Raw genomic sequence first — 27,512 nt, forward strand, 5'->3', positions numbered from 1 at the left:
TCCCCGGGCGCTGCGGGGACCGAGACACCGGCACGGCAGGGCACGGCAGGGACCGGCGTCCGAGAGCACAGGGCAGCGGCATCCTTGGGCAGGGACCGGCATCCCGGGGCGCGGCGGGGACGGGGGCACCGGCATCCCGGAGCCCCGGGGCACTGGTAGCCCTGGGCAGGGATCGGCATCCCGGAGCACCGGGGCAGCAGCAGCCCTGGGCATAGCAGGCACCGGCATCCCGGAGCACCGGGGCAGCGGCATCCCGGGGTGCGGCAGGCACCCGAGGCAGCAGCACCCCAGGGTGAGCAGGGACCCGGGGCAGCAGCGCGCTGGGATGAGCAGCAACCGGAGCAGCGGCAGCCCGGGATGAACGGAGACCTGGGATGCTCCCGCTGCCCTCTCCGCAGGCAGGCGTAGGAATCCCCTCTGCCCAGGTCTTCCCCCCACGGGAGCTGCCCCCCGGGAGCCCCTGAGTGCAGGGCAGGGGCTGGGCGTCCTCTCTGGAGGGCTGTGCACCCACTGCATGGACCTGGGAGCAGGGGGCTGGCATCATCCACTGCGTTTGCTGGGCTGCCGGCGTGGAGCAGACCCCGAGTGGCTGTCAGCACCCGCAGCCTGCACTCGGAAGGGAGCAGGGACCCCTCACCCTCCGCCTGCCCAGCCTGGGCGCTGATGGGCCTCTCTGCGTACGGCAGCAGCAGCAACGCTCTGGCTGCAGAGAACGGCTAGCGGCAGGAAGACCCTTTCCGTGCTTCCCACCAGGGAAATCCCCCCATCCCCAAAGAAAGGGCTTGGTCCTGAGCATCCTCCATGACTCATCTCATCCATGCGACTCTGCAGTGGCACTTTCGTATGACAGCAAAGCAAGCGTCTCCCCAGTCCTGCGCCAGCTGCCCCAGCGCGTGGCCGATGGGGACGGCAGCCCCTGCGTGAGCCAGCACGTCAGCCAGCCCCACTCCCCTCCCTGGCACCCCGCGGGGGACCCTCGTCCCCGCTGCGGTCCCGCGGGCCCCAGGCAGCCCCAGGCAGGACTTTCTCCAGCAGTTTGCAGCCAGCACTCCTGCGCGCCTGGAACATGCGGGGCCCCGGTCCCAGCGCCACAGGGAACTACAGGCAGAGGAGGAAGGGTTTCCTCCTTCCCTCCCCATTTCTAACGGCTCCTTTGAGAGAAGCCACACGACTCCGGGCTGGGAAGCCTCGCTGAGCTGTAAGTACAGGGCTTTTTATTTGGCCTCTTAATCTAAATCCATTGTACCCGACTGGAAAAGCCCCTGTGTGCATTACTCCCTGCACTCACTGCATCCTCGCTTGAAAGTCTATTAGCATCTTCCTTCCTACTCCCTTGGGTCCCCTCTGCCAGTTAGAATAAATATACATAACTTCTATCTGAAAGCCTTTAAGAAAAAAACACGTTGTCAAGGGAAACTCTTCTAGCATTTCTTACAGATATGCTTGATCTGTTTTTATATTTTTTTACTGTCACAGATGCATAAATCAGAGATTTTTTTCTCCACAAGATACAAATTCATTTGAAAGCCCAACAGTTCACGTTGAACTTGTGTAATTCTGATGGGTGTTCCCTTAAAACAGCTTACAATATATATCAAAATTTATCAGACTAGCATTATCTGAGGGTTTTTTCCCAATATTTTATGGAGATTTTTGGTGACTAAAGGAAACCAGGAATTCCAAGGTTTTGGTGACTAAAGGAAGGATTTTTTTTTTAATTAAAGGGAAATTTTGCAAATTGCATTGCTCTAGATAGACACATGTGTATTCTCTGTCCATTGTGCTTTTTAGAAAATCCCAACTTTCCCAGAGTAAGCTTCTGTTTTCCACCAGATATTCCTGCAAATGTAAGCCGGGGCATGCTTTGATAATCCAGCAGTGGAGATCATACCAGGTCTTAGTTCATGCCTCAGTTTTGTTTTAAAGGTGAGTTTAGCTATTCATGACATGGGTAGTCAAAAAAGAGCTATCAAACTATTAACTGCTGCTTTAGATTTCCAGATGAAAGCTGCATGTGGGCAGAAATAATTTGCTCTATTCAAAACCGAGCATCAGAGCGGAGAAGCCCAGACAGTTCACAACCCTTCTGCTCCCGCCGCTCTCTGCATGGAAGGAGGGATTTCCCTGTAGCACAAAGGCTCGCAAATTCCTGACACCCACTTTGCGTCTCCAGTGGCAGGGAAGGGCTGTGAGGGGAAGGGCTGAGCGGTGGCACTGCTTCGGGCTCCGTCCCCGCCTCGCCAGCGTGGCCCCCGTGACCACCCGGCTGGCACCGTGCCCCAGCCCCGGCTCCCAAAATTCATCCGTGTCTTTCCAATGATTGTTGTGGCGTTTTGCTTGGCCTCGCAGTGCTCTGCTCTTGTGCAGTGACGGCTCAGGACCGCTGCGACGGGCCGTACGGGATCCCACACGCACCCCCCACGCGCCCTGGGTGAGTTTGGCGCACGAATGCACAAGCTCCGTCTGGAAGGAACCTGGATTAGTCATCCCAGCCCCGCAGATGGGCTGTGCGGATGTCTTCCCTGGAGAAGCTAATCTGTCACAGAAATTCCCATTTATCTCTGGAAAGGAGTGCTCACCCCCCCCTTTGCTCCTATGCTTTTGTCTTAAGCATTAAAAAAGTTGAGCCGTTTTTCTCCCTTTTGGAAGGCGAGACAGCGAGTCCACGAGCTCCGAGGCTCGTCACAGACGGTGCCTCCTCCAGAGCCGGCGAGGTGAAGCGCCTGCTTCCAGCGCAGAGCCTGCTCCTTTAAGGAGCCCTGCTCTGAGATGCAGTGGAGTTAGCAGATGCCTTTGCCAGGCTATTTCTCACAAATCTGGCACTTGCTGCACCCGCAGCCCTGCTCAGCTTAAAACCAGACCTCTGGGGTTTATTTCCAGCCGTCGCTCCGCTGCCCGTGCCTCGCACGCTCTGCGCTGACCTCCAGATCTGCAGGTGAAGAGGTCCCCCACTCCCTGCCGGTCTGACAGACCTTTCGTGCTGCCTTTCACAGACCGCGGGGAAACAGGTAGACCCTTTCCCCGCTTCAGGTTTGCCCTGCGAACCCATCGGGTGTCCAGTGAGCAGTGCTGCCGGGGCGACAGAGCCGCGGCGCCACGGGCGCGCAGGGAATCGGGGTTTTTCCGAGCGACACGGTGCGCAGGGCGGACGTGGGTCAGACACAGCCTCGGCACCGCCACTGCAGCCTTTTCTCCCTGTTCTGCTGCCTCTGTCGCCTGAAAGTTGGAAAACTTCAGTGGGCGACACAAGACGGAGAGGTGAAGGGCTCCTCTAATGAGAAGCTGGCTCATTAAACCGCCGAGGGAAGCCTTTGAGAGGGGAGGCAGAGTAGTCTGGAAGGCGCAAATGCCTTAATAACCGCTAAAGCAAAAGCTTTGGCGCGTGCAGAAGTCGTGTCATTAATAACAGCGCCTCTGGAAGCACCAGCAGAGCTCAGGAGCAAGTGAAAGCAATGCAAATACCGTTTGGGTTTTTTCTTCCAAAGTTGCTGATGCATGGGGAAAAATGTAATTCTGGAGCTGGGAGAGCAAGCCGGTGCCCCTTCCGATGACAGAGGGCACCCGGGGCCAGGGGCAGCTACGGGGGCACCCCGCGCTTCCCGAGGGAGCACTCTTGCCGCTACCGAAAATCATCGGGAACGGCTCGTGGGTGCCAGGCTCCCCGTGGGCGCACAGGGCTGGGGCGCTTCTGCGTCTGCCTGCAAACGCCCCGCACCGGGCACCTCCGCGCCCGCCTGCAGACAGGCCTGCGTAGCTTCGACTCGTGCCGTTGTGACAAACGCAGTAGGTAAAGAAGCCTGATAAAAGATCACGAATGGAGCATTTGCCTTTTTATTTTAAATCTCCGGTTGAGATGGGTGAATGTGTTTTAAGGTGCGTGAATACTTTTCTTTGTTTGATGCTATGATTATTTCGCATTGGAAAATGGAATTTGTGCTGCATGGAAAACTCCAATGTCCCGGTACTTTTAAAATCCTGAAACAGGCGAGAAATCAAAACTTTGATTTTTTTTCTTCCCTACTAACATACAATTTTTTAATTCAGTCATCAATGATTCTGAATCATGTTTTTGTTATGCTTCAATATTGTAAAAATAGTCAATATTTTATGTGGTAGAACACACAAGATGAAACAAAGCAGCCAGATGAAGTGTTTTGACAGTTCTTCTGAAATTCTCCCCAAAACTGACACCTTCCGTGAAAACACTGTGATTTGGTAAAAATGCCGTTGCTAATGGGTAGATGCTACCATCTAGGACTTTTTCACCAGGCCTGTTTAGCAAGCTGGGTAGGTAGGCTACGAAGCTCTTTGGCAGATTTGAGAAGCACTGGGCAGCACCACATCTATTTGTTCCATGGGGGAGGCTCCTTGGGAGAGAAATCCTCTCTCCAGTGACTAATTATCCATTTGAACAAGGAGAACCCTGTCGATAAGGTGCTGGAGGTGCAGTAGATGGCCTTTCTTAGTCCATCAGTAGTCTGCAAAGGAAGAAACTTCAGGAGTTAAAAAAGGCAGGGAAAACTTTGACCTGGAAAAATCTTTCTCTTTTTTTCTGTCTGTAACAAAGAACAAAACGCCCACAGCTGCTTCTCTCCCTTCCTCTCTCCTCCCTCCCTTCTCCTCTCCCCAGTCCTCACTTGTCAAAATGCAAACAAAATCCCCTCCCTTCCCCTGAGAGCTTTTGGCCCTGGCTTCCCCCAGCAGCGTGGCTGTGGCCAGTGCGAGGGGAGCGTTGGAGGTGTGAGGTCCTCCAGCTCTGCTGTGTGTTGTCTGCAGGTGGAACCGGCACCCGCTCTGCTGATCATGGTCAACAAGACCTTAAATTACTGGGGTCCCGACTTTGAGGAGGACGTTATCAACATCAATGTGGGGGGTCTGAGAAGAAGGCTCAGCTCCAGCGCCCTCTCCAAGTTCCCCGACACCCGCCTGGGGCGCTTGCTCTCCTGCGACTCGGAGGAGTCCATCCTGCAGCTCTGCGACGACTATGATGTGAGTGCCAGGGAGTTCTACTTCGACCGCAACCCGGGCTTCTTCCTCTACGTGCTCCACTTCTACCAGACGGGGAAGCTGCACGTCATGGAGGAGCTATGCGTCTTCTCCTTCTGCCAGGAGATCGAGTACTGGGGCATCAACGAGTTCTTCCTGGATTCCTGCTGCAGCTACCGCTACCACGAACGCAAGCTGGAAAGCCGGCATCACAACTGGGACGAGGAGAGTGAGGTTAGCAGTGTGGACACCTCTCCCGACGAGATATCTGATATCAACCACGACCTGCTGCGCTACAGCACGCTGCGCTGTGGCAACGTGCGCAAACGCCTCTGGCTCACCATGGAGAACCCTGGCTACTCCATCCCCAGCAAACTCTTCAGCTTTGTGTCCATCAGCGTGGTGCTGGTTTCCATAGCAACCATGTGCATCCACAGCATGCCTGAATACCAGGAGGTGGACGAGAACGGCAATGTGCTAGATGAACCTGTCCTGCACAAACTGGAGTACTTCTGCATCTCCTGGTTCACCTTTGAAGTGTCCTCCCGCCTCCTGCTCTCACCCAACCCCAGGAAGTTCTTCAAGCACCCACTGAACCTGATTGACATTGTCTCAGTGCTGCCGTTCTACTTCACTCTCTTGGTGGACATGACCATGGGCAGCGATTCGGAGCTGGGCAACCTGGGCAAGGTTGTGCAGGTGTTTCGGCTCATGCGGATATTCCGGGTGCTGAAGCTGGCTCGGCACTCCACTGGACTGAGGTCACTGGGGGCCACCTTGAAGGTAAACTAGCTCTCTATCTCCTTATCTACTCCTTTAGTGTCTGGGCAAGAAAGTGACTTCTAGGATGGCAGGGGGATGTGGAGATATCCATTGCCACTGAGCCACAAGCTCTGTGTGGTATCTGGCGAGCTTGCTGGGGGAGGTGGGCTGGGCTGGGCTGACGGTTTATGTGTGCTCAGCCAATCTGGCGTGGGGAGTAGTGCACTAGCCTTCTTTGTGCTCAGACTCAGAGCAAACAGGCATTCACACCACTGCTTGCAGACTTGCCTCATACAGGACTTGTGCCACCAGGGACTCAAGCACCCCTTCCCAGCCACGGCATGCTGGCACTGTGGCACGGTGTTGGAACGGACTCAGTGGTGCAGAGTGGATGGTGATTTCCCACCAGAAATGAGTTAGCGCCTATCTGGACTGAGAGCTCTCTGCTGAGTAGGCACTGAGGTAGCCAGCAGGCACTTGGCATGACAACACCTTGATGTGTGCCACAGAGGCCACAAGCCTCCCCAGGTTCACTTGCTCCTGTCTCTAGTCCATCTGGAGAAGGGGGAGTCTTCCTAGGAGCATGCTGCTCGTTGGCCTAAGGCCAGCATCAACCCTTGCTGTCTGCTCATCTAGAGAGACATGGACATCCAGGCTCAGCGGAGCTCACTCAGAGGCTCCAGTATAGGATGAGGTTGGGACTGGCACATGGTTGTGGGCAGTGCAGCAAGAGAAAAGGAAGGGATCAGCAACAGGCCTGCTACAGCAGGGCCTGGGACAACTGGATCAAGACAGGATGCATGCCCCTAGCAAAGCCTGGGAAAAATGCAGTGTGCAGGGCTTGGGGAGAGATGGCTCCCAGCTCCATGCTGTCCTCAAAAGGAGGAGCTGGATGAAAAGATGCTGAGACAGTGCCAGGATCCACATGAAGAACCAAGGAGATGATAGCACCCATGCAGGTTTGGCGAGAAGAGGTCTTCAATCCTCCATGTCTTGCACCAAAAACGTGTCTCTCCCGAGCACCTCCCCAGCCCAGCAATCTCAGCCTCCAGGGACAGACCAAGAAAAGCAGCTGTGACAACAGCCAAAGTATGAAGCTATTGTGAATCACCATCCTGGGTGCTGCGGCCCAAACTACCTTCCCTTCAGTTCTGCCCCCAGAGTAGGCCAGGCTGTGGTGCCCTGTACCAGGCTGTTGTCGGCTTTCTTATGCTGTTGTTCCCTTTTCCATCCCCTTTGTGTTGAAGGAGATGTGCACCTAAACTAATGTATCTGGGGAGAGCTGGGGGGATGAAACTGTTCCCGCACACAGACAGAATATACGTCTTGGTAGAGAGGCTGTTTAAATTCAGCCCTTAATTCTCCCTTGTTCCTGGTGACTATGTCTAGAGAAATCTTAAGGCAAGTCCTTGAGCCTGGCAAGCAGCTGCAAAACGACACACATTCCTGTCTGCTCCCTACACCCCTTCCACAAGCAGGGCTGGCTTGCAGCACTGCCGGCCTGGGAGGAAATCACCAGGGCAAACTCAGCCCCTCTCCCTTGTGTTACTCCTCTCAGATCCCCACTTTCAAGCCAGAAGATTGATTTTCAAATACCGGTCATGCAAAATACCTCCCCTTTCAAACAAACAGTATGCCTTCTTTCAGGTCTAGCTAAGGAAAGCAATCTTCATAACGGAGCTGGAAATTAAACCAAAAGGACACTTTCCCCACACCAACTCAGTGCCTGGCACAGCACAGGCCAGCTTCGCAGCCTGGTGCTGCTCCTACAGAAAGGGTGAGAGATCTTCACCAGCTGGAAGTGGGTCCAGCCACAGCTGGTAATGCCCTGCTTCTTGCTGCTGCCGCATGGTGCTCAAGACAGCAAGGGATGTCCTGGGGTTGGCAGGACTTGATTGCCAGAGCTAGACCAGCTCTGATAGGTGAGCCACTGGGACAACCTGTGGGTACGGCTGGGGGAGGACAGGCAGCAGGAAAGGTCTTCTACTGACTTCTGCTGTGAAACAGGACCAGCTCAGACCAGCACTTATCCTGGAAATCCCACAGGTCATCAGAAAAAGTGAGAAAGCTCCCAAGATCCTCAAAGCCTGATGCAGGTGTGGGGCAGGAAGGGTTGTTTGAAAAGAAAGAAGCCTGAAGTCCTACATGCATCCTATTTCTTTCTGAAAATCCACCTTGGAAGAGCATTTAGCAAATGACAGACCCATGTAAAACTGCTTGTAGAATTTAAATAAAATTGTACCTGTGGGAAGGGCTCCCTGCACCCTTTCAATGCTCCATTTAAGTGTGGATGACACATTGCAGCAGGGCAGGGACTGACGAGCTCATTTGCAAGTTATTAAGCAGCAGACGAGATCTGGGGACCCAGAAGCATCCTGGCTCTGGCCTTTGCTGAGCCGCTGATTCACCGAGTGACGTGATAGAAAGTGCTGCTTCTCGGGAACTCCAAAGCCAGCTGTACATGGGGATGAGCGAAGACACAAATCTGACGCAGCAGCTTGGCGTTGTGATTTACTGGGCACGTAAATTACAACATCTTGTTAATCATAATTTACTTCCTACTGCAAGTGCATAAAGCAGCAGTGGAGGAATAAAGCCTGTTAACAGCCAGGAAGTGGGAGCGAGGTCTGTGGCAAGTGGAATAATTGTTCTCCTGCCCGGAAGACACTAGCAGAGGGATTTCTGCCATTTGTGCATCATAAACTCTGAGTGGTCTTCCAATTGCCTGGGGCTTGATCTAGGGTCTATTTAATTTGATGAGAGTCTTCCCACGCATCCTCACAGTCTTGTCAGGGGACAAGCAGCTTCGAGGATGGATTTGTTGCAAGCCACATCCAGCCGCATTGCTTCCCGGACACTCGCTGGTGCTCTTCCACCTCAGCTCCTGCCCCAGCTCCCAACCTCGCGGGGCTGCCAGTGCAGCGCTGCTCTCTCTTCTTCCTCCCTGCTGTGTGCTGACATCTGCTATAGCTATTATACTTCCCAGGTACGGGTTTGATGCCTGTCTCCCACAGGCAGGCAAGAGGTGTTAGGCACGGAGTAATTTAGGCCCTTACAGAGATCTACAGAAGTTGCTACCTGCCCCCACAGGGGCCTAAATACACAAGTAAACTGGCAGAGCTGCACGTCCCCAGACAGCAGATATGTCACCCTGCCTTTGCTGTGTCAGCACTGACCACCCCAGAGTAGGGTCTGCCTGCCATCTCCAAGCTTGGTCCCCACTCTGTTATCTCTGGGCAACGCCCTAGGGCTCCAGCTGGGCCCCTTCATTGCATTTTTCTTCTGTCGTTTTGGAGGAAAAAGTCTGGCACACTCCATGGGAGGGAAGGAGTTCATGTATGACCTATCAAAGTCCCTGACTTGAAGGCCCTTATTGACTGGGAGGCTGCAAAGCAGCCCTAGACCTTGCATGGGAGGGAGCCCCAAGTGTGTTGGGTCAGCATTGGGGTGGCTGTTTCACAGGAGCCTGTCCTTGGCTGGGGTCACTGCCCCTGCGGACGGCTGCTTGCTGGGCCAGCGTGCCCACCCGAACCAGAACTGTGGCTGCCTACCCCTGGATCAATGAGAAAACCACACATTTTGAGGATAAATGGCTGCAAATAGGCAGCAGCCAGTGTCTGAAGATCAGCCAGGAGATTCCTGGAGCCTCTTGTGTGCCATGGGCCCTTCCCCTGCCCCTGTTTGTAAATCAGAGCAGTAGGAGCTATTGAGCTGCTTGACTTCCCCCTCCCCTTCACCCTCCAACACATCCCAGGGATGTAAGGGATACTCTTTAAAAATGCATAAGGCTGGCTGACTCTGCTGCTCCCAGGCTGGGACCTATAGATGTGCTTGTTAAGCTCCAGCCAGGAGCAAGTCTTTTATGGCCAGCTGATACATATGGGAAACTCAGTGACCTTGAGCTGTCTGTCCTCCTTGAGGACCTCACTTCGAATTGCTATAGGGCATTTGCAACCACCAGCGATGGTGGAGGAGGAAGATATTATTTCTTGCTCCCCGCTGCAAATCCACCTCCTTTATTTCTTGTCTTGACCATGGAAGTTCTTTTCCCCACATCTTTTGCTGTTTGCTTTTCTCAAATGTTGTTTCTTTTGGTCATTATATGGTCTCCCATAAAGTGTTCCTTGGCTGTTAGGAGACTGAAATCAGAGCTCTGATTTCCTTACCCCAAAAGATGAAGCACAAGTTGGCAGATCACTGCACAAAAACATCCAAGAAATTCCGTTGCGACAACCAAAAATAACTGAACTGCAATGGGACCATTCCCAGGTGGAAAGCGTGACACGCCAGCTTGCACCAGATCAGCAGCACTGGGATGCCTTTAGCCCTTGCTGATGGTTAGTGTGAACTTGCTAGAAAATGTGGGGACTTGCATTCCCCGCTGGGCTGTGGTAGATGCTCCTCTCGGTGTGCGAGGCTTTAAGAGCAGGCTTTCAGGTAGGGTTTACCTGGTGGTTGCCGTAACTCTGTTCCAAGCCCCACTTGGGACAAATCCTGGGAGATGCTCTCCAGGAACAACAGGCCAACAGGAAGGACGAAACCAGCAAACACATGGCTGGCTGGAACCCCAGCTCCCTCTGCTCGGTGCTCCTGCCTGCCTAGCCTGGTTCCTCCTCCCATCATGCAACACCACGTGGTCACCATCAGTCCCAGACAGTAGGGTAGAGCTGATCGCTTTTCGAGGCAGCAGCTGGCCCCCGGGGCATTCAGCAGGGCAGGGCTTCTCCTTCAGGGTCTATCTTGTCATCTTCTTCGGCTTCACAGCCCTCCTCCCTGCCTCCCCTGTGTCTCTGACTCTCTGAACGTTTTGGGGCTCAGAAATCACCAGTTCATTCATCATTTTGGTATCATTTTGATTTTAACCCATCTCCATCTCTGCTGCACTGCAGAGCTCTTGGCACACATCTTGCAGGACACGTGGCAGGGACAGGATCTGGGTGCTGAGTTTGGCCCCATTGCCAGAGCTGGCCTATGATGGTCTGACCAGTCCCAACTTGTCCTCCGTCAATCACCTCCCTTGCTTCACCTGCTGCCTGCCCCATTTGTCCACAAGTTTTTTCCCCCTAGTCTTTCAGCATGTGCTTATATTTTGCTCAAAAATGAAAAATATCAAAAGAAAAAAATGCAACAAAAATATTTCAGTTTGAAAATAGAGGAGCCACAGACGCAAAGGAGCTTTGCAGCACGTTTTGAGGTTTATCTGTCCCGCTGCAGCCTCTGCCAGATCTGTGTGGCAGGCGCAGTTTGGGCATCTCATAGCCTGCCCAGGCTCCTTCTCCCATGGTGTTTGGGCTCGCAGATCCCCTTGCAGCTGGGCTTGGTGGGACGGGTATGTGGCCGTGAATCCAGGGCCTGTAGCACCCAGCGGAGATGGGGTGCTGAGACCCAGCTGCAGCTCAGCAACTCCAAGCTGTTTAATGGGTCCCAGACCAAAGCATTTCAGACTGATTTGATGGCTGGGGCTGCTTCAATTCAGGTTAGCTCTGAGGCAGAACAGTGTGCTTTGCTCTGAGTCTCCCACGGAGAAGCAACAAAACCTGAAGGGAAATGTAATTATCTCAGAAACAGCAGTTTCTGTAAGAAAAAAACCTCTCCCCCCAAGAACCACCCCCCGCTCGCTCATCGTTCACTGCAGATCAATCAGTTCGTCCTTCCTCAGCTGCCCACTGGCGATCTCTTGTGTCAGGGTGCAGGTGGGGACACTGGGCTGGGGGGAATCTGCTGCCCGGTTGGTGCCTCCCAAGTCGAGCTGGGCCTGGGCAGAGGGGCACGAGGGGCCAGGAGGGCCTGCGCAGCCCCAGCCCAGCTGCGGCACGTTGCCACAACATGGGAGAGCAGCAGCCCATAGCCAGGGCAAGCAACAGGAGGGGAGGTGGCCAGGAAAGGGCCCGTCTGGGATCAGCACCCACCGAGTTCCCGGAGCAAAGACACTTGCAGGACAGGGAACGTCAAGGGAGAGGCAACGAGGATTTCTGGTTGGTGGTTTCCTGCATCGGAAGCAAGGAACTGACGGTTTACTCAAGCCTCTTCCTGCACAGGCTCAGATTAGAAGACGTATTTGGGGCGGCCACTGGCACCCCATGGGATTGATGCCCTGGGGACATGCTCTGGGGCTCCCTGGGGAATCTCATGGTGCTGTTGTTGTTGTCACACTGTTGTTGGACCTGCTCTGTGCATTTGGGAGGCAATTGACCTGGGGCCACAGCAGCATCTCTCCCTGGCACACAGCTGAGTAGGAAAAAGAAATCTTGAATTTGCATGTGGGCAGCAGGCTGTCCCCGGGAGCAGGGGGCAAGGAGGAGCAGGTAGGGGTGAACTGTGTCTCTCTCTGCAAGGAAAGGTAGCCCTTGACCAGCCTGATGGGCAGATAACCCCAGCGATATGTGTGCTCAGCCCCTTTCTAATGCTAACAAAGAAATGCCAGCAATTAAAAGCCCACATCACACCTCAATACAGAGAAAGGGCACTGAAGCCATGATGTGGGGGCTGTGCAGAGCCAGGAAAGAGCAAGTCTGAAGAGCATCTCATGTACCGAGGAGAGCAGGGGGCTTCATTCAAAGTGATCTGCAGAGGATCTGGCCCAGCTCAGGGAGTTTCCTGCTGCAGGTGCTCATATCCACGGGGTGAGGCCACCAGCGGCCACGGCCACCACACCCCGGCATGCCACAAGCTAGGAAAGGACTTGGCAGCAGAAACCACTGCAGCTGGCTTGGCTGCTCCTGCACCTATGGGCCCTGGGGTGAAGGATGGGGACTGTTGGCTGCAGACCCAGCACCTGGCCAGCTCCTGGCCAGGGCAGGGCAGAGGGCAGGACGGCAGGACAACAGGACAGCAGCTGTGGGGCCATGCCAGCAGCCCAGCTCTCCAACAAAGGACCCGTGTCCCTGCCTGCCCGTGAAGTAGCAAGCCCACCCAGGGCCCCCGGACACGCAGCAGTGCTGGGATCCCCTTAGCTGTGAGCTGCTTGGAGTCCTCTGGCACCTGCAGCCAAACCAGGGGACCTGCTAAGGCAGGACCCAGGGGGGTCAGTGTTAGATGGACCCTGGCTGTGGGGACGGGTAGATGGTGTCCCAGCACGGGAGGGACCCGGGCTCTTGGCTGCCTTCCCCACGGAGCAGCACGGCTCAGCCCGGGTGAAAGCCTCCATGAGAGCTGAGCTGAGCAACCCTCAGCCAAGCAAGCTGGGGCCTTGTGGGGACAGCAGGGGACAGGGCTAAAACACAGGTTACAGCTCAAGCTGAGCCTGCAGCAAGGACGCACATCCTCTCTGTGCTCACGCATTGCTGGCGGCTCGAGAAAATACAGATCACTTCACTTAGAGGCTGCCTATTAGATGATTCCTGGGGACCTGCCAAGATAAAAGAAAAATATGTCTAAATGTTATTAGCCAAGATCAGGTTAGAAGCAGCGTTGGAGGCCAGGGGAAAGGCACCTGCGCAGGGAAGCTTTGCTGGGAAGCCCAGGGCTCCTTCACCTCCTGGGACTGTCTCTTCCTCGCAGACTGCGTAAAGAGGGTGGAGAAAAGGCTGCTAGAAGGAGGTGATGGGGAAAGGCTGACTGCCGGGGCCAGCCCACGTGCTCCAGGTGGGGGTCACGCACAGCACCTTGATCACCCCGTGTCCGCTGGGTCAGCACGAGGGTCCTTCCGCAGAGCCATCCCCTCACTGCTCCGCCTGGCCCCATCTCGGCACTGCTCCCGCTCGGAGCTGTTTCTCGCCTCTGCACCGTGCTGTGGTTTGGTTTCCACGTGCTAGCGCTGCACCGCTGTCCCGTCCGATCTGTCGCGTACGCCCTGCCTACGAACCGGCAGCTGCCCAGTGGCCCTTGCCCCGCACGTGTGGTTGGGGCTGCTCTCCCCGTCTGATGGGTTGCCCCTGCCAGGCAGCCAGGCGGCAGTGCCACCGCTGCAGGGGCGTCCCCGTGGTGTGACAGCCCACCGGGTCACTGTGCTGCCCGCACAGAGCCCGTGAGGGTTTGGAGTCCATGGCCAGCGCTAGCCATGTCCCAGTCACCTCTCGCCGGGTGCCGTGGGCACTGCCAGCAGTCCCCGCAGTGCACGGACACGGCTGAGCCGGGGAGACGCTCCTCCGTCCCGCTATGCTCTGCTCCCCTGCCGCTGCACCAGGGCTGTGCCTCCCCTGCTGCCACCGTCCCATGCCGGCGGTGGTTCCCAAACCCGGCAATTCCCGCTGCGTGGGCAGCTCAACGCGGCCGCTGGATTCGCACGACGGCAGCAGGGAGCCGGGGGAGCGGCAATGAGAGCACCCGAGCAGCACGACCGCGGCCACGTGCCACGTGTGCCGGCAGGGCTGGGAATGGCCTGCGCGAGGGTGCGATGGACACGGGTCACAGCCTGGCCCTTGACGGGCACAAAATTTCTCAGAAGAAGGTTCTGTCTCTCCTCCTCCTCCAACACCGGGGGCATTGCCTCCTTCCCACCCAGCTCTCCCGAGCATGCATTTCCCACTGTGCGATGGACGAGCGGCAGGTATCGATCTGCGAGGGGGTGATCGATCGCGGCCCTCGCCGGGGACACTCCGGGAGCCATGCAGCTCAGTCGGATGCGAAGCAGGCAAGGCTGGGCATGGGGGTGACAGGAGGCCACCTCCCAGCTCCGTGCTGGTCCGTGGGTGCTAGACACAAGAAGCTGCTGCACACGGCAGACAGGCACCTGCTGCAGCAGAGGTCACCGATGCCAGCGGAGTGCAGAGTCCCAGGGTGACCCCAGAAGCAGTGCGCCGCAGCACTCTGGGCGACGCACAGCCTGGGGCCCTCTCGGCAGAGCGAGAGAGCGGCACTGACTTGGGAGCTGGCTGGGGACACAGCACTGCTTTCTGCAGATGTCTACAATGAGCCCCAGCCTTTTGCATCCAAACTCCCTGCTCAGTTCTGCATCTGCCCTCCAAATTCCCCTTTCTGTCCCCGGACAGACAGGAGTGTGATGGTAAACGGTACGGTGCTGTGGGATGCTGGGCTGGGAAAGAGGGAATGGACGTTGCACCATGTTTCTAGGAGATCCTGAGGCAGGGCTGGATAAAGGCACAAGGGCCCATCAGGGTTCCACGCGCAGGGAGGGCTGCTTTACCTTCCTGCTGCAGCAGCCTGGTTTCCTGGCCCCGAAGGTGGTGTGTTGGCCCCCGCTGACCATCCCTCTGCTCTGCCTTTCAGCACAGCTACAGAGAAGTGGGGATCCTGCTGCTCTACTTGGCTGTGGGGGTATCCGTCTTCTCCGGCGTGGCCTATACAGCGGAGAAGGAGGAAGACGTTGGCTTCGACACCATCCCGGCCTGCTGGTGGTGGGGGACGGTCAGCATGACAACCGTGGGATACGGTGATGTGGTGCCCGTCACCGTGGCTGGCAAGCTGGCAGCCTCAGGCTGCATTTTGGGTGGGATCCTGGTCGTGGCATTGCCCATCACCATAATCTTCAACAAGTTTTCCCACTTCTACCGCAAGCAGAAGGCCCTGGAAGCTGCCGTGAGGAACAGTGAGAAGAAAGACCCTGAGGACCTGGAGAACTCCTTCAGCCAGAACCAAGACTCGGAGGCCCTGAGCGAAATCTCCCTGGACGGAGGCAGCCCAGACCGCCGTGGTCTGACGAAGGGCATCCTCCCCGCTCCTTGAACTCTCGAGCCGGAGCTGACGGCAGCACCACGGCATCAGGAGGCGCGGAGAACTTGGTTCACGTGATACAACCCTTCTTTCATAACCAGCTTGCTCACTGTGAGTGCAGCGAGAGCTGAAGCCCCAGCAGCGCTCGTACACAACACTGCTGTTGCACAAGGACAACACCGAGTAGCCATCAGCTAACACAAGAGTGGACCCATGGTGGCCAGGTTCTCCAGGTAGCTGTCTTGCCTCCTTAGCCCACTACACTGTATCTGGCTTAATCCACCCCCATGCAAAGGACAGAAGGGTCAAAGGAGATGTCCATCAGGTGCCAGCTGTTTCCAATGCCTGGAGAGGTGAGAGGCAGCAGCTGTGTCCATTTGGACATCTCTCAGCCTTTCCCCAGTGAGGGCTCTGCTGTCCCTGCTCTCCCAGGACCTGCAAACTGAAGACAAGGCACAAGACATACTCACCACCCTGGAGATAGAAAAGGAATGAGTGAGAAAAAAAGAAATACAGAAGCAGGGAGTCTTTGAAAGTGGCCCCAGTGTCTCCAAATCAGGCATTACCCTGGCTGAGTGAAGAGTGATTTTCCTCTACCCTGAAAGTTTCGTATCATCTCGGGGTATGGTTGAAAAACATCTCTCACTCAGTCTTCCTCAAAGGCATGAAGTCTGTGCAGCAGCATGCTGGCAATGGAGGTTTCCAAAGCAGTAAGCGTAAGACAGTCCCTCAAACCATGCTGGCTGCCCTTGCAGATCTTGAGCTGGCTTGGTATAAACTCTAGCCCCAACCTCTTCCTACCCACAAGCCCTCAGCTGGCAAAGGCCTCAGATGGTTTAGCTCCCCAGCAGGCAATAGGAAAAAGGGAAGGTAGAAAATGAGGTTGTAAGAGATGAGATGTGGTGTCCAGCTAGGGCAAGTCCTGCTTTCCTCATCCCCTGCAGCAGGACTGACTAGATCCAACCTTCCTTAGCCAGTGTATTGAGCCTGTCCTTGTTGACACCGGTGCAGGACCCTCCATCCCATCCTCTGCCCGCCCATCCCTGGCATCACCCTCTTGTCCCTGCCCTGGTGGATGCTAGCCAGCAGGATCAGGCCTGGCTCTTGTGCTCGGCATGGGCCAACGGCTGTTTGGTTCCTCCACTGCAGGAGTCTTTATCAAAAGATGTGGGTTTAACTGCTCCCTCCCCTACCACTTCCCCATCCCCTGCGGCAGGGGGCTGGGGACAGCGCAGAGCAGCGGGGGCTGCTGGCCCGGGCTCCCGGCACTGTCACTGCGGGGAGCACCCAGGGATCTGCGTGTGAAGGTTGTGCTGAGCCTCTCAAGTCGTAGGAGATGTGGCTGTCTGCCTGGAGGGCAGGGAGCCCCCAGCCCCATCCATCCCCCTCCTGAGACAGGTACCCTGTCCTGGCCCAGGGCCCCCACACGGGATGCCCAGGCCAGCAGCATGCTCGTGGGTTGGCAGGTCACCGCGCACTGGGGTGCGTGGCACAGCCAGGGAACAAGATCCTGTCGGGGCAAACGGGCCACCAACCTCTCCCGGTGATGAAGAGATGAAAGGGCTGCTGTCCTTCGAGGCAGGAGCAGCCGAAGGGGATCAAGGCTGGAGACCGGAGGGGTGGGAAGCAGGGCCCAGCCCCTGCTGGGGCACTCCCCACAAGCTCTTTGACCCACCGGACCCCCAGCAGCACCTCCACGGGCATTTTGCTGAGGGGGCACCGTCCGTTTCAGAGGGGCAGCTTCTCTCTGCCCCTCGAAGTGCAGCAGAGCATCTCCATCCCATGTCACCGCAGAGGAGGTACCGAGTCCCCGCAAAGGACTGTCAGGGAGTGGACGCGGCAGGGACACTGCCAGGCACAGAGAAACTGCCTCTGCCACTGCCCTGTGCCAGCGAGTTATGTCCAGTGAACAAACCCGGCTGGATTTGGTGCACGCCCTGGTGTCCCTCGCCGCAACCCCCCACCCAGGTTTGCTCTGCTGGCTCATCTCTTTCTGCCTTGGGGCCAAGCAGGGCCGAAGCTCTGCAAGGAGGCAGGGAGGCCCCGCTGCCCGGCCTCGCGGCGTGCCAGGACGTTTATCCCACCCTTCGGGCGCCGAGCTGTGCGCCCTCCCTCTGCAAGAGAGGAGACGCCGTGCCCGCACGGTCCCTACCGAGCCCCCCGACGCCGACCTGCGCGTGAGAGCGGGGCAGAGCAGGGAGGGCAGCTCTGCCCGCGGAGCGCTTTGCTCCCCTGGCGCCGGCCACACTGTGGGTCCTGGCACCGTAATGCCCGGGCACCTCCCGCAAGGTAGGGAGGTCACCCAGGGCCCTTCGGACGGCAGCCAGGGCCTGGAGAGCCAGGGCTCCTGGGCAGCATCTGGCTGCCTGCTCCCAGACAGATCCGCGGCCGGGCTGAGCACATTTGGAGCTGTTCCCAGCACCGCATTCATTCCCTAATGGAGCTTCTCCTTGATCCCTGGTTCTCTCTGTGCACAGTGAAATACATCAAGCGATACCTGTTTTTAGTAGAACAAACGTGCACCCTGCAATTACTTAATGAGCTTGAAAAAATTTTGATGGCTACAAGATGGCCACAGCCACCTGGACTGTCGTGTTTGCAACTGGCTGTCCTGTCTGTCTGTCTGGGCGCAGTGTGGGGCCTGCAGCGGTCGGTGAGTCAGAGGGCTCTGCCCATAGCGATCTGCTGGCCATGGGGAGGAAAAGAAGCCAAGCCAACGGCGGTGCAGGCCCAGCATTTTGAACCCGAGTATGACACAAGGAGGAGGTCCCCAGGGAACGGCAGCGTGCGATGGGACGGTGCTCACACTCCTAGCGTCATTGAGTCTTCCAGTATTGACGTTTTGTGGTCCAACCTGCCCTCATTCTTACTGCAAGTCGTGACCGGCAAGCTCTCATCTTCTGCGCTGGACCAGCTCCTGCTGCACTGTTACTTGAATAAAGGAAGGATTTTTTCCCCTTCTCTCCACAAATATTCCAGTAGCAAAACGTATTAAAATGTGAAAACTAAATTATATGTATTAATTAAAAGTATTATGCAAAGAATTAAAAGAGCATGTAAATTAATTTTCTATCTATGCATGGGATGCATACTGTATATTTTATTAAAAGTCTCGGTGACCCACTTTGGAAGCTGTTTTTCTGTTTCACAGCAGCTTGGAGTGTCTGTGTTCATACAGCGAGTCGGCTGATTTGGGGCGAGGTCAATAGGTTAGTTAAAACAGTCCCTTATGGCCAGGAGCAGGCTGGCTCTTTGCAGAGTGATTCCTGCAACAGGTCACCGTATCCGGGCTGAGCCCCTCCGGGTGGGAGGCGGCTGCTTGGAGAGCAGGAGTGTGGGTGCACCGTGCGGGCGGGCGATCGGGCTCCGGAGACCGCGATCGCTCAGAGGCGACGCAGCAGCGTGGAAGCTCAGAAACGGCAGTTTCACCCCGCTCTGCCATGCCTGCGGAGGACGGCCGGGGAGGGGGGCTGTGCCCGGTGGGGTGACCAACACCCACCCTGCTTGGCTCCTGCAAGTGGCCTGAAAAGATGCTATTTCTAGTGCCCAAGGTGGGAGTCAGCTCCCCATGGGATGTCACCACGTGGATCATACCGGGGGACTCCTGAATGATGGTGATTCCCTACGAGCCAGCTCCTGGGTCCAGATTTCACAGCCATGGTGCAAAACGGAGCTCACACGTACAGAGCTCCCAGACGGTGGATGAGAGCTTGTCCACATGCCTGAAACAGTGGCGTTGCACTAGCTGGAGATCCAGGGTCCCTCGTTCTCCCAGTTGGCCTCCCGAACCGAGCGCCCCGGGGCTGCGCAGGAGCGGGTGAGAGCCCCAGGGCCCTGCGGGAAGAGCACAGATTGCCAGGCTGCACCAGTGCGAGGGAGCAAGCGCACGGCAGCTTCCAGAGGGAGAGGAAAGGATCGCAATTAACTTTAAAAAGGAAGGATGATTTCTTAAGCGAGAGGCAAGCCCCAATCAAGCACGGTTTCTGCGTAGACAGAACACAGGAGGCTCCCACCAGGATCTGCGACACGAAGGGACACGAGCACTCAGCCGGCGATGTGAACCGGGAGCTGCAGAGCAGCAGCCAGCAAGCAAGGGCAGCTACTGCCCCAAGTAACCGCTCCTGTGGGCCATGCTCAGGTCTAAAAGTAGAAAGGGATCCATTTTAAAAGAAAATCTAGTTGAAATAGCAAGTGTCAGCGGTTTTGCTCAACTTGGTTAAACAACCCCCTGCGGCGCCAGCAGGCGCCTGGAGGACATACACGTGTTCCCATCTGTGTTCCCAGCCACACCGCTCACCGCTGTGACTATCGGCAAGGGCAGCAGACCAGGAGTTAACAGCCTGCTATAAGTCAGCAGCAAGGAGGAGAGAGCAAGCCCATGGACTCACTGTGTATTAAAGACCAACACCCAAAGAGAGGAGCAGTGCGAGAAGAGCCACCAGCAGATGCTGGTCTCATGCACCTGGGGCTGAAGGTTGCCTGCTGCCTGCTCCATGAAAGACCTGGCACCTTCAGCTCTCACTGGCAGGCAGAGGCAGGACAGGCCCTTCCCCGTTCTCTAGAAGAGGCGATACTGCACATCACAGTGCAAGCAAGCGTGGCGACGAGAAGGAGGGGGCTCGCAGGGAGCACGGGGGCCGCTGACCTGCCTGCCAGCGGTGTTCCCGGGCATTGCTGCCACGCGGGTCTCCCCACGCCGTGCGGACGGCTCCATCAGCAGAGCCGGGAGACATCCCGGCCCCCACAGTGACAGGCTCCGGAGCAAACAAGTCAGATCCCTGCAGACAGCAGCTTTGCAAGCAGATACGCGGTGGGCCTGCAGCCCCAAGCTAAGCATAAAATCTTGACTGAGCTAAGCATAAAATCTTGACAACCTTTGAAGTAAATATATAGTGTCTGAATGTCTGTATATACACTTACCCATGTATAATGTGTATATGCAAATAAGCACACATATATTTAGAGAGAACACATGACTTTTGACTGCTATTTTCAAACTAGAAAGACTGGAAATTTCTTCTTAATAACCTGCTTATCTTTTTTAGAGAATTTGGGAAATATATATGAAGTCAGCAGGAGTGCTGGTTATCCTACAAGAGTCTGGGTGGCCTGAGAAAGATTGAATACCAGCTGACATCAGAAAGAACACCAAAACAACAGAAAAAAATTAAGAGTAATCCAGGGAGAAAGCAAGAGAGGTGAAAGTGTGATAAATGATAAAATTTTGTAATAAGGATGTATATATGTTATAATTTCATATAGTTTTATGCACTAAACTATGTAATTAATAAATAAATAATGAAATCAATACTTCTGCTGTCATGGAGAAAAGACAACTAGAAGCTTAGACTTAATGCACAAAATGTTATGAAGGGAAATGATGACCACGTTACGGCTGCAAATCAGACAATTAAGCTGCATACAGAACACAGAATGAGGAGACTGGAGGACCTAAACAGCAGGCATTGCATTTCCCAGGTATTTTACATAACCCTGTGGCCTAATGTATCTTGCACAGCCTAGGATGGTATAAGATGGACTGCACAAAGATCAGGGGATTTGCTAAGACCAAGCTTCTGTAGCTGCTCCAAACCACTGCTGGCTTTGAGAGGCGCTTGGTTTGTGAAGAACTCCAGGTTGAGGTTTGGGAAAACTGTGAAGGATGTTTTCTTTTTTTAGCCTCCTGCTCTCTGTCAAGACATTAGGATTTGTATTGCTATGAGTAACTGTACTAGGAAAATCCTCCCACTACCATGCAGATATATCTAGCAGCACTGGAGCTCTGCTGAGGAGAAATCAGTGCAGGAAGATCTGGGTGCCCAACACTGAAGAAGTGGGTGATCACATCCCACGCTTGTGTTCCCAAGACACTTCTGTGCATGGATGGGTTGCCAGGACTGGTCTGACTTACTGGTTGTAAAGCAAGTAGGAAATTCATGTTCCTTTGCTAATCCCTAATCAGTTTTCCTGAGAGTGACTGTGTTTTCATTCGGTATAGTGGGTAAATCAATTAAACACTTTATCAGGTTATTTCTACAAAAGCTGCTCTCCACACTCAAAAAATGATTGATGAAAGAATGACTATTTTGCCTCCAGGGGATGATGATTAAGGAGTGACCTTATTAAGCTATTTCATGCAGCTGAGAGTTAGACAACTCTGCTTAAAGAGACAAAATAAACTTTATTACTTTTGTCTAAAACTTTTCCTTTGCCAGCTCTTGGATATTTAACTTCTCTGAGTTGTGAAATCAGGTCTGTGCACTCAGTTGGTTATTGGAAAACTGAGAGGTCTTCAAGGACTCGATTTGTAGGAATGAAGGACTCCTTGGCATTGTTTTGGGTATCTGTTATCTGTAGACTCTTACAGGCCTGCTGATTTCAGTGGAATTTAAGGAGACAAAAGTCAGAGCTGGCTGCTTGAATATGTAAATACTAAATGGGTGATGCTTCTAATTCCTGTATTCGAACTATGTACGGAGACCAATAAAGATACAGCGCCATAGTTTAAGTATTTTTACATTGTAAAAACACTTTTATCCTTTCTCCTGGTATTAAGAAAGCCCTGGGATCTGCATGTTCTCAAGGGTTCACATTAGCCATTATCTGAACAATAGCCTTTAACTTAGCTGTAAGAAACACTCAAACTCAAGGTTTCCTTCTAACAGTTTGAAATAGCTAAAGGGACTGTCTTGAAGAGATGCAACTAAGCTAATCAAATGTGTCAGCACAAGTCACAAAATACTTTTGGAAATGTCATTCACTGCATGTGAAAAAATACAGATTAGGTGTGCAGGTAAGCATAGCATCAGCAATGCAAGGACAACCAGGGATAAAATTTCACAACCAGACCTTGAACCCTGTGACAGCAGCAGAGGGGAAAAGCTAGCCTGGGGCTTTCTTCCCAGATCATCCCTCCATAGTCAGTGAGCGATGGATGGTACAAGTCACTGAGAGCTTGTGAGCTTCTCGGGGGCGAGGAAAGGCCATCCTGCAGCTCAGCCATCCAGCAGTTACGCAGAGGTGGGTTTAGGAGAGCACTGCTCTGCTGCTGTGACCACCCCAAGTAGGACTTGGGGACTCTGGGCTCCCTTCAGTCCCAGTGCTGTATTGATTTTAATAGCAACGACCTAGAGGGGAGCAGAACAGACTGTGCTTCACAGATGGACTTGAATTGTGTTAAAGTTTTTAAACAAGTTGGCTGCCTTCCTGGACTCTTAAATTAAAGGGCAATTAAGTCACTTTCAGTCTGGAAATAGCTGATGGGTGTTTCCTGGTTTGACTCTCTTAAATTTTGCAAGAGTGATTGATGCAAAAAAAATCATCAACTCTCAAGTCAGGGCTGTCAGCCAACACCTAAAGCATTTATCTAAGCGCCTGCTCAAGCTCTTTTGGCCTGTGGACAGGAGAAAAGGGGACAAAATGAGGGTGTGAGAAAGTGGCTGGGCATAAAGGACATCTGCACAGCAATACTTGTGCCTCAGTACTGGCAGCTACTGTGGGAGGAGGACAAAGAAAGTGCCAGTGCTGTGTCTTCTTGGATAGGTGTGGTTTTTTTGTGGTTGTTGTTCTCCACTTGAGTCAAAAATCATGGTGGAAAAGCCTGGCTAAATGTTAGTCCCAACTCACGCCTATTTGTCAGCTGTTGACTTTTAGTTATTTATATGCAATTAGTATTTCTGCAGCATGTGTACTGCTCCTAACATGAAGCAAGAACACGTGAGCAGTTCGCCGGTGACAACGCAGCACCACTGCGGCAGCAGTACAGCTCTGCGTGCCGGCGTTTCACAATTTCCTGGGAATGGCGTGGAGCAAGGTACATGCTCCAGGCTTCCCCATTTACCAGAAATGCCTGTACAGTCTCCCTCTCTTTGAATTCCAAACTTGCTCCTAGCATTTAAAAGCTCAGATCTTATTTTGTTTCTTCTAGGACTGCTAACCAAAGCTGACTCCTGAATGAATCCTGTCTCTGCTTTGGTTAGTCATCCCTTCAGGACAGATTTAGCAACTGCTCAGGGAAACCACGTAGAAGCCAACAGTTCACCGTTGGAAGGCGGCGCCCACTCGCTGTCAACTTTGTGTTCCTCTGAGCTAGAAAACTGAAAGTGCAGCAAATCAGCCAGAATTAGTAGAGACAGGCTCTAGCCTCACCTGTTGTGTGTAGGAAGGTAGATGAACTGGTATGTACCTAATCCCAAAACTGATGGCAAGCTCACAAAGTTCCTGCTGCGTGAGGTTACAGAGCAGGGATAGCACGTATCCACAGCAAAGTTCAGTGTCCCCATCTGCCAGAGCACCTCTCAGAGCAAACAAGCCTCCTGCACTATTGCTGCTCCTAGGAAGAGCTGCCAACACTTGTCATTGCGGGGAAAATATCCCGAACTTCCATCTCATGTTTCTGAATTGCCACAGAACTGGCAACATGTAGACGTGCCCCTGAACTGAAACAGATAAACTCCCCCCTCTCCTCGAGCGGTAGGATTAGTAATGCTTTAAGGCTAAAGAATTTCCTGTCGAAAACCATATTTTGACACTTTTCTTCCGATTTTTACTGCTTGTGTTTATTAATGCTTGTATGCTCTTCCAGAGTCTTGCATAACACTAGCTGACTATAAGGTCCCCATGTTAAAAATTGTCCTGATGAGCAATAACATACCAGAATATTTTCACACATAAATATTAGTCATGACACTGATGCTTTCAGTAAGGACAGTTTATTTGCCCTTTCAAACAAATAAGGCAAGATATTTGAGAAAGATCAAACAATCTCCTGTATCAAACTCAGAGGAATGCAGTAAAAGTTACTATTTCATACATATACAAACTAATGACCCAACACTATTATATACAAACAGCCAGATCTTACAAAATAGCATTTCAAGTCAGCACTTTATGCCAGTGTTCCTAATTTTTTTGTTACAAAAAAGTTAAAGCTACAAACTTCACATTACTAAGTCTCACATGACTGACATCATCAGTATCTCTGGGTTACAGAAGCAAAGATAATGGTTTGTCCAGAACACTTTCTGCAATGCAGATGGACTCAAGGAGCACACAAATGCAGCTTCATAATTAAGCAAGCATTCTGCTTAAAAACTTACTCCAAAGAGCCTTGGTCTTAGTCTAGAGGACTCCAAGGAGAGAGCAGGTACTACACTCCCCAGTCTACAAAGGGACCAAAAAGAAAATCATTTTTTCTAATTGAGATTGAAAGTCAGTGAAGGAGAAAAAACTCCTCTGCATCAGAGCTCCAAGTGCAACAAATCTCATCAAGTCTCAACTATTGCAAGCGTTTAAGAAAGGTTCAAAGACAATTAAGCCATTGGACCAGTTTTACTTATTTTGGTTCATTTGCTATATTTTAAGACAATCACTTCAGCAAAGCAGAGTATTTCAACAGTGCTTACATTCAGTTACAGCAGTCACAGGTTGCATATTCCAGATACACACACCACCCTGTGGTGTTTTACTTAAAACTTGGGTTTTCTAATGCCCTCTGATCACTAAAGTTACCTACACAGCGCAGAGGTAAAACTACTCCCGGCAGAATCTGCTTGACCCACATTATGTGCAAGCAGTGTACACAGTTTGCCATGTCACATATGCATACATTTATCACACTGGGGGGACAACAACATGTTCACTCTAAAGGCTGAGATTCACCTGGCCTGGCATTAGCTGTCCAGCCTCCTGCCAGCCACCACAGGTTTCGCCATCAAGCAGAGCCGCACTCCAGAGCGGGGAAAGCTGGAGCAGGACCTAGCTTGCCTCCAGCCAAAGACAGGTTGGGTGAGATCCATCCAAGTGACTAATTCAGGATCCAGTACTTGAACGGAAAACTCCCTCCTAAGTTCTGCGAGTTTCTTTGATGCAAAGGGCTCTCAGAAATATTGCTCATTATAAACAAATGTTTAGGGCCAAACATATTGCACAGATTCCAAGCAAGTGCTGTATGTGCCCCGTTGCTTATTCAGCACTTCACTAGACTTCACAGCACATTTAGCTGCTGGACTCTCCTAGCTAAGGGATTTTAGTCTACTAACAACAATGAAGGTTTTAATTACTTGGCTGGAATTGTGAAAGCAAGTGCTTCTGAAACCTTCTCAATACTTGAGGCTATCAAACAGCTGATTATCCCAGGATGTATTCTTACCTCAGTACCCTAGATGCACTGCTTGCTGCGTCCCTTTTCTTTTAGGGACAGCTGGTTTGCTGATCTACAAAACAGCTGTGTTAGCACTACATATCAAACTCATGCAAATCAGAAACTCAGAGGGGGTAAAAATGGCTTGGTTCCTTTCACATCAGTGGAGTATACCTGTTAACGGTAGTCAAGAGCCTACGGAGGCGTGAAATGAACTCTTTTCCTCTCTAGCACCATTTGATTCAGGAGACGCTGCTATTTAGTTTAATTATCTGGCTGACGTACCAAGGCCCATTTCAGAAGAATGACATGGAAACTCTATCAGAACAAAATGAAAATAAAGCGGTAGCAGGACTTGTTCTCGCCAAACATTTCATCATGCGCTACATACATCTAAAATTCCAATTCGACATTACGTGATGCTGCTGTTGCAGCCCACAGAGCCGAGGCATCACTTGGTCACTCTGCCCTGCAACTCAGCTCACTTCTTTGCTTCTTCTGTTCTGCTCTCCCTTCTGCCTGTGTGAGTTAACTGCACCAGCCTCACATCAGTTGTATACTCACGGGCATTTTCATTGTTTCAGCTATATGGGGCAGAAATGGCAGGGAGTTTTATAGAGAAATAACACAGGGAGCATCCAGAGAAGCTGGAAGAGGCTGAATTTCACTATGCTAGCAGGTGAAGATGGGATGGCAGCTGACTTCTCATCCAGATCAACTCCACATTCATTCCACCCCGTAATGCACACCTTTGTTGACTAAAGAAATGTTTCTTTTCAGTTTAACTTATCTGATGTGCTAAACCTTGTCGAAATGTGAAGGATTGTGAAATTAAGTTTTTATTCAAGCACCTAACGATGTAAATTTGAAATGATGAAGCCTACAAACTCTTTCACTAACTGTGGAGTTTAAAAAAAAAGTCCTCTTGCACACGGAGCAGAAGTACCTAATTCCTGAGAGAGAGTCACACAACTTCCACCCCTTGTAATACTGCAATACTTCTTCCAGTGCTCCACAGTCAGCAGGGTCTCACTGAAGGAAATTTCCAAAGAGACAGATGGCAAGGAATCTGCTTTGTATTAGATCAGATCACCTATTGGCTTTTGGTTTTAAGTAAATGAGAATTTTAAATTATAGAATATAATTTCTGACAGAGGCACAACATACTTTATCTGCTAGTATTAATTTATAAAGTACACAAAAAAAGGACAAAACTGAGGTCTTGAAGAAACCACACTTGCTTAAAGCAAATGGTGTAAGGCATGGGGCTTATTACAGGCTTTAACCAAAAAACAAACGATTTAAGTTTCTTTCAAAAGGCTGGAACAGTTTGTACATGTTCTCACCTACTCTCTTCAGTGACCTAAAACTTATCAGTACCTTAACAGTAGAAAGACAGAGTTAACAGCTTGAAATTGAGTCTGTGCATTCTCAAAAAAACAAAAACCACAAGAGATAAAGCCATTAAATACCACAATTCATATTAACTTAAAACAAAGAAAATGGACCACTGAAAGTTCTGTTGAAAAGAGAGTGAGCCAGCTTTCATTAGTCTATTCCTAGCTGCTCCTCTGTTTTAAAAACAATCCACCTAAAAACAGTAACAAAACTCCTTTGAAACAATGTTTTAAATATTTGTCTAACATAAAATATACCATCAGGATTTTCCGCTCAATGGCATTCCTGAGTTCACAAAGGTGCTATGGAAAAATAAATGAGCAGAAGTATTGCCCTCTATTTTGCTAGCATATTTCAATAGAAATCAATCTGTTTAGTAGTCATAAAAGCAAGGAGCTGATTGTTTAAGGATGGAAGAAGGTTCTACCGGCGGTTCTCAAAAGTTCTGCTGCCGCCGTTTCTTAGCTTCGATGGCATCGAGGATCGGCTGCCGCTTTGATTGGTATTTCTGGCGGATTTCTTCAATCTCCTGCTCCATCATGGGATCAAGTGCCGAGAGCCTCCTCTGAAGTTCATCTACACTCCACGTCTTTAGCTAGCAGGGAGATGAAAG

General features: G+C 52.5%; 2 protein-coding genes across 2 annotated transcripts in view; one reads left to right on the forward strand and one right to left on the reverse strand.

Moving 5' to 3' along the window:
* Positions 1–4,692: 4,692 nt before the first annotated feature.
* On the forward strand, positions 4,693–18,645 carry KCNS1 (potassium voltage-gated channel modifier subfamily S member 1). Its single transcript, XM_026092955.2, has 2 exons — positions 4,693–5,769; positions 14,917–18,645. The coding sequence occupies exons 1-2, from the start codon at positions 4,804–4,806 to the stop codon at positions 15,370–15,372; spliced, it is 1,422 nt and encodes a 473-aa protein (XP_025948740.2). The 5' UTR covers positions 4,693–4,803; the 3' UTR covers positions 15,373–18,645.
* Positions 18,646–24,055: 5,410 nt separating this feature from the next.
* Positions 24,056–27,512, reverse strand: part of STK4 (serine/threonine kinase 4) — a 48,750-nt gene continuing 45,293 nt past the window's right edge. The window contains exon 11 of the mRNA XM_064521436.1: positions 24,056–27,494. Coding sequence (XP_064377506.1) covers positions 27,336–27,494 — 159 coding nt within the window. The 3' untranslated portion in view covers positions 24,056–27,335. The remainder of the gene's footprint in view (positions 27,495–27,512) is intronic.

Source organism: Dromaius novaehollandiae, chromosome 16, assembly GCF_036370855.1.
Source record: "Dromaius novaehollandiae isolate bDroNov1 chromosome 16, bDroNov1.hap1, whole genome shotgun sequence".
Lineage (NCBI taxonomy): Eukaryota > Metazoa > Chordata > Aves > Casuariiformes > Dromaiidae > Dromaius > Dromaius novaehollandiae.

Excerpts from the sequence above, each read along its gene's own strand:
- KCNS1 (XM_026092955.2), top strand. The coding sequence starts at position 4,804 with ATGGTCAACAAGACCTTAAATTACTGGGGTCCCGACTTTGAGGAGGAC. Across the intron at positions 5,770-14,916 it reads CACTGGGGGCCACCTTGAAG|CACAGCTACAGAGAAGTGGG; the intron begins GTAAACTAGCTC and ends TCTGCCTTTCAG.